Here is a 6,000-nt window from a genome sequence, read left to right on the forward strand (position 1 = left end):
CGTGCTGGCTGATGTTGCACTTGGTCCTGACTCCCTCTTCCCTCCACTGTGCTGCAACGTCTGTCTCACTCTTGCCACCTGGGTTCTCTGCAGCCTCCTCACTGTAGTTTGTTTTGTTGCAACCAATCCGTTTCCTTTGGCTGCTTAGAAGAAGCAAACTGGAAGGGGTGAGAAGTTTCTATTGAAAGTTCTGAGCAAGTAGTAGCAACTCCTTGTGTAGTGTGCCTTTTGCTTTGATGTTGACATAACTCTGTAAAGCCCCTTTCTGTGAAGAATAAACAGACAACTAGAATTCAAGTAAAATCACAATATTACATATAAAACAAGTGTGAGGAACTGCACACAGATATACAGTTGTTTGGGGAAAGTTAATACTCATGCAAGAAATGAGATGATCCCTCTCTCTAATCACCATTTTGAACCTTCTCATCCACTTTGAGGCATAGGGTCGTCATCAGTTCTATCCCCAAGTACTTTCATTCTGGTGACAAGGTTCTGTGATTTGACTTTATTTTACTGTATATGTGTTTTTGGGAATTGGCAGTAGTTGAATAATCTGAGGTGAGGAATATCACTTCTAAAATTACTATATTTAAAAAGGTGTAATATCTTCCCTTCTTGTTTTTTTGGTCTTATGCTCGATGGGTCCTCTGTAATTAATATTATATATGACACACTGGTGCTTTTTTATGACCCCTTGAACAATTTCATTAATTGAATCAACCTGCATAAAACAAACTTTCTGACTATGTCACGTATTTGTCTTTATATGTTTATATACTTTTTAAATCTTTAAAGTTTTAGGCCTGCAATATATGTAATTTGAGATGATGAGAGCTAGTTTAGTTGTAGATGTTTTCATTGCAGAAGAGCATGCAGAGCAGGGAGGAAGATGATGGACTCTCCTTTCTTTTTTTTTTTTTTTGAGACAGAGTTTCGCTCTTGTTGCCCAGGCTGGAGTGCAGTGGTGTGATCTCGGCTCACTGCAACCTCCACCTCCTGGGTTCAAGCAATTCTCTTGCCTCAGCCTCCTGAGTAGCTGGGATTACAGGCATGTGCCACCACACCCGGCTAATTTTGTATTTTGAGTAGAGACGGGGTTTCTCCATGTTGGTCAGGCTGGTCTCGAACTCCCGACCTCAGGTGATCCGCCCGCCTCAGCCTCCCAAAGTACTGGGATTACAGGTGTGAGCCACTGGGCCTGGCCAGATTCTCCTTTCTTAAAAGGACAAATTGAAATAGTAAATTAAGTGCACCGATATACATTATTATTATATGTCTTTCTGTTTTTTATCTCTCCATAGCCATATGATGTAAACTTACAAGTAACCTCAGTGTTATCTAGACTTTCTCTCTTCCCTCATCCACACATCCACGAGTACCTTTTGGATCCTTACGTGAACCTCGCTCCTGGCTGTAGATCTCTCTTCTCTGTAATTGTCAGAGTGAGTTACTAGTTCTGTTATATTCCCTAGGATTGATAAATCTGTGCAATTAATGTTAATATCATTGTATGCAGTTAGTGTCACATAATGAAAAATATATCTACTGCTTAAAAGTAATTATTATACGTTCTGAATTATTATTTTAAAAATTATTTTAAATAATATGTAACTTTTATTTTAAAGAATTAGGTATGAGTCCTTGGTTAAAGATGATTATATGAGTAGTGAAAGTTGACATTCTTTATTAAATAGTAGGGAATGAAGATTTTTTTTTTAAATCCTGAGGTTGTCTGTGTAGCTGATTTTAGGAACTGAAGTGCCTTGCCTCTGTGATGCAGGTTGTTGGAGACCTTATGCTTCGAATCCAGCGTATTCAAGACTTTACTCCCAAGCTTCTGTTAGTCAGAAAGCGATTACTTGGTTTGGAACCTGAAGGCCCTATGTAAGTTAGTGTTTTACATTTTTTTAATCCAAAAGTTTCAGTGAACTTAATGATCGGCTGAGATCTTGAATTGATTTATTGTCTGTTTTTCTCTTACCAGTATTGACCACATCACACTGCTAGAGGGTGTGATTGTGTTAGAAGAGTTCTGTAAGGAGCTGGCGGCAATTGCATTTGTGAAATACCACGCTTCCTCCACACCATAAATAACATCTTTCATGTAACTAGGGGAACAGAACTACTGTGTACATTTCATCAAAAAAGACTCAGTTCCACCCAGCCACAAGAGGATAAAAAGCCTTTTTAAATGCAGTATTGCTGTAAACTGGACAGAACCATTAAGAACCTATTGAGTGGACATTCTTGGTGAAATGTTGTATAATGTTGTTTTCATTGGCTTTATCATAATGGTTCTATATATACAATTGCACATTGTTGAATCCAGCATACAATCAAAGGAACTTCAGGAAATAAGCATTTCTAATGACTGTGTGAAAAGCTGCAATATTTCCGATGTCATGACTTTGACGATATTTCTGTTATATTAATATCCTTTTAGGTAGCAAGGCATTTTGACATTCTCTGGGACTCAAATGCTTGTATTCTTTTGGATTAATAAGTAGCAAAAAAAAATCACTAATTTTATAACTTTTTAAGGTCAGAATTCTTATCAAACAAAATATGAAAACTGTAAATGAGAAAAAATACAATTCAGAAACCATTGAATGAATGAATTATAGGAGATAAAAATGTGTAGAGCACCATTAACTTTCTTCAGCTTTTTTAAGAATAACAATTTAATATGATAAATTCTTGATTAATATAATATATCTATATTTTTAAAGAAATGTTCTTTTACTCTTTTGTGCACATAGCCATGTTAGTGATTTTCTTCATGTGTGGGTCCCAGTTTATTTAAACTGTGTCATTATCGCAACAGTGTTGAATTTATGCTCACCATTGGTAGTGTTTGCTAAAATTGTATTTTTTTAAGCTAAGTAACGTGTACTGGGTTGAGAACCTTTTTCCCCCCTCTCTCCCTCTCAGAAAATTGCTTTATAATTTGATTTTCTTACTGAAACGCATGGTGGTGTCTAGGTGGAGAACTGACTGATAACCCTTGGCAGCAATCAAAGTGCCAGTGGCTCCTCGATGTTTACATTTTTTTCTATTTTGTTCAGTCTTTTGTTTTAAATGATTCTAAAGAGATTAAAGAAAACAGACTTTTAAATGTCCTGTTTACATGTTAAAGGATTTGGGGAAATTTGGTATGTATGTGAATGGGTGTACATGTAGGAACCTGTAGTTCAGCAAAGCTGCGCTGGGCACAGCATGCTTGTACTTGATTGACAAAATCGTGTTTGCCAGTCCACTTTCTATTTTTCCTTTAAGTGATGCTGATCACTCAAATACTGCTTTTAAGCTATTGTTTGTTTTTATTTGACATGTTAAGCCGCAGCACTTTCTTCTTTATCTTTTCATTTACTGATATTTGGGGGAACAGGCTATCAAAGGTTCCAGCTTGAAGGGAACTGTCACTACCCCCTCTAGGAAGTTATTTTATGTAGCATGTTTGCATATACGCATTGTGTGGCGTGTGCATAGAGTCTTGTTTTACACCTATCTGCTCATTTTGCTGTATTAGCTTTTCTGGTTTATTTCATAGTTTGTTTTTGCTATTTATTAAGAACAGAATATCAAAAGATTATGAATAGCCTCAGCTCTGGAATGCTTACCACTGTTAAAACAACAAAAAGACTAAACTTCGAATTTCATGCAAATCTTTGTTAGCTTATTCTAAGAAATTTATTAAGTAAAACAAAGAAAAAACAGAAGTGGGAGATAGTTATTTTGTGCGTGATTTTCTTTAAATCATTTTGAATGATGTGAAGGCGTTATTCAGTTTGCTGTATTTTTTTAATCACTTCATACAAGGAACACTTCGACATTTCCATTTCTAGATGTAGTTAACAGTCTACTTTGATATACGAGTATTTCAACTAAGGCATTAAGAGATATTAGATATTTCTTAATGTTTTCATAGTGCTCAATAGGTGTAGTAGCAATGATATTACCTCTGAAACCAAATACTCTTTTATCCTTGATTTCACTATGGGACCTTATAACTAATCCATGAAACCAAGCTCAGAAAAGCTTTAACTCTTATATTTGTGTATGTGTATGCTGCTTCTGAAAATATAATTTTCCTAAGTTATTGTAATGACTTTAATTTGTAATCAGCTAAGGCTTAAGATTTCATTTGTTTCTAAGTTTGTTTTTCTTCCCTTCTTTTTTCTTTTATATTTAGTTCAGACCTAGAGCCAGTAGAAGCTCTCACAGTGAGTTCAATTTGTTAGTGAAACATTGTACTGCATCACTAGTTTTTCTTACTGTCTGTTGACAGCTGAATACTTCTGTTACTCAGTACTTGCAAAAACAGTGACTAGAATGCACTATGTTGAGTGGAAAGCACCGTCACAACAATTGATTGCCATAGCAAGTTCCAAAGTGAACTTCAGCCTTGCTTCACATTTGTATCAATAAGTATGCACATTTTTAAAAACTTTCTAACAATATAGTCTTTGGGTTTGTTTTTAGTTATGAGCCGCATTCTTTACTTGATTGAACTCAGATTTGTCTTAGCCTATTGCCATATAGTACTCACCTTATAACTATGTAACTTTCTCATAATGTATCTGTTTGTGCAATATGGAAGCTGTGAGTGGATTCATAGCTTTTTGGTTTAATTGTACATTATTGTGTGTGTATATATGTATATATGTATATATATAAGGACCAAAATTCTTAGCTCGCTTACACTGTTGCTAGTGTAAACATTGTTACACTTAATTTTACAGGGCACAAATTATGGAATTACTTCATAAATTCATGGTAATGTTTCCATAAATTATTGCATTAACATACAATTACCATTTAATTATGAAGTCCATCAGTATTGACAGAAGAAGTTACAGTGAAGTGCTAAAACCACATTATATGGTAATTATATTTTGGGTTATATAGTAAATCAAATATGCATGTCATTGTGACACTTTATATGTTAAAACATGGTAGATAATCACATTTTCTGGGCCCTGTAAAATAGTGTTACTGTAATACTCTGTTTTGCCTCCTGCCTTGTTTACATTAAACAGGATATTTGGTAAATTTTTTGTATTGAACGTTGTGTAGGTTACTGACAGTGTTACCAACGTCTGGAATTCTTGGTCCATCCGTGGAGAAACTCTTCAGATGGTCATTGTGTACCTACTCTCTCTTCAAAGGAAGTTGTGATCAAGTTCAACTTTTTGTGCTAACAATGCATGCAGGACTAAGAGGGATGATCTAAAAAATAAATAATGTAATTTAAACAAAACGTCTTATGTTTTTGTAAAATTCTAATTGGAAACATTTTATCCAATGATAAATCTCAAACAATTCTTAACTTTTTGCACCCCCAACACACAAAGGGATATGGCACACTACAATCAGTGGGTCTCTATAGTATTCTAGGGAGAGAACAAAAAGCAATATATCTATTTGTGGAGGAGAGATGTGTGGCTTGAAAAATTCCCCCAGGGAAACCTCATATATATCCTCCACTTCCCTTCTTAATAATCACTGCCCAAAAGGAAGCAATGTTTATGCACGTCTCAGAAAAACAATTTTTTTTTTTTTTTTTTTTGAGGCAGAGTCTTGCTGTGTTCCCCAGGCTGGAATGCAATGGCACGATCTCAGCTCACTGCAACCTCCGCCCCTTGGGTTCAAGTGATTCTCCTGCCCCAGCCTCCTGAGTAGCTGGGATTACAGGTGCCTGCCACCATGTCCAGCTAATTTTTGTATTTTTAGTAGAGACGGGGTTTTACCCTGTTGATCAGGCTGGTCTTGAACCTCTGACTTCAGGTGATCCACCTGCCTCAGCCTCCCAAAGTGCTAGGATTACAGGTGTGAGCCACCGTGCCTGGCCCAGAAAAACAATTTATTCTATTTTTCTTAGTATTTTTCTAACACATATAAAAACTTTTCTTTTTAGCTGACACTTAAAACAATTAGACTCTAGACTTACCCTGTTCACTTGAGTATTTGCCAGAGGTTCTGAATTGGAAACAAAGA

The 6,000-nt window shown here is 35.8% G+C and overlaps 1 protein-coding gene across 2 annotated transcripts in view; it reads left to right on the plus strand.

The window, feature by feature from the left end:
- Positions 1-5,263, plus strand: part of FHIP2A (FHF complex subunit HOOK interacting protein 2A) — a 41,925-nt gene extending 36,662 nt beyond the window's left edge. For both annotated transcript variants that reach the window (XM_024253239.3, XM_063727771.1), the window contains 3 exons: positions 1,305-1,445; positions 1,784-1,887; positions 1,988-5,263. In XM_024253239.3, the coding sequence (XP_024109007.1) occupies positions 1,305-1,445; positions 1,784-1,887; positions 1,988-2,093 (351 nt within the window). In that variant the 3' untranslated portion in view covers positions 2,094-5,263. The remainder of the gene's footprint in view (positions 1-1,304; positions 1,446-1,783; positions 1,888-1,987) is intronic.
- The last annotated feature ends 737 nt before the right edge of the window (positions 5,264-6,000 follow it).

Source organism: Pongo abelii, chromosome 8, assembly GCF_028885655.2.
Source record: "Pongo abelii isolate AG06213 chromosome 8, NHGRI_mPonAbe1-v2.0_pri, whole genome shotgun sequence".
In the NCBI taxonomy this organism is placed as follows: domain Eukaryota; kingdom Metazoa; phylum Chordata; class Mammalia; order Primates; family Hominidae; genus Pongo; species Pongo abelii.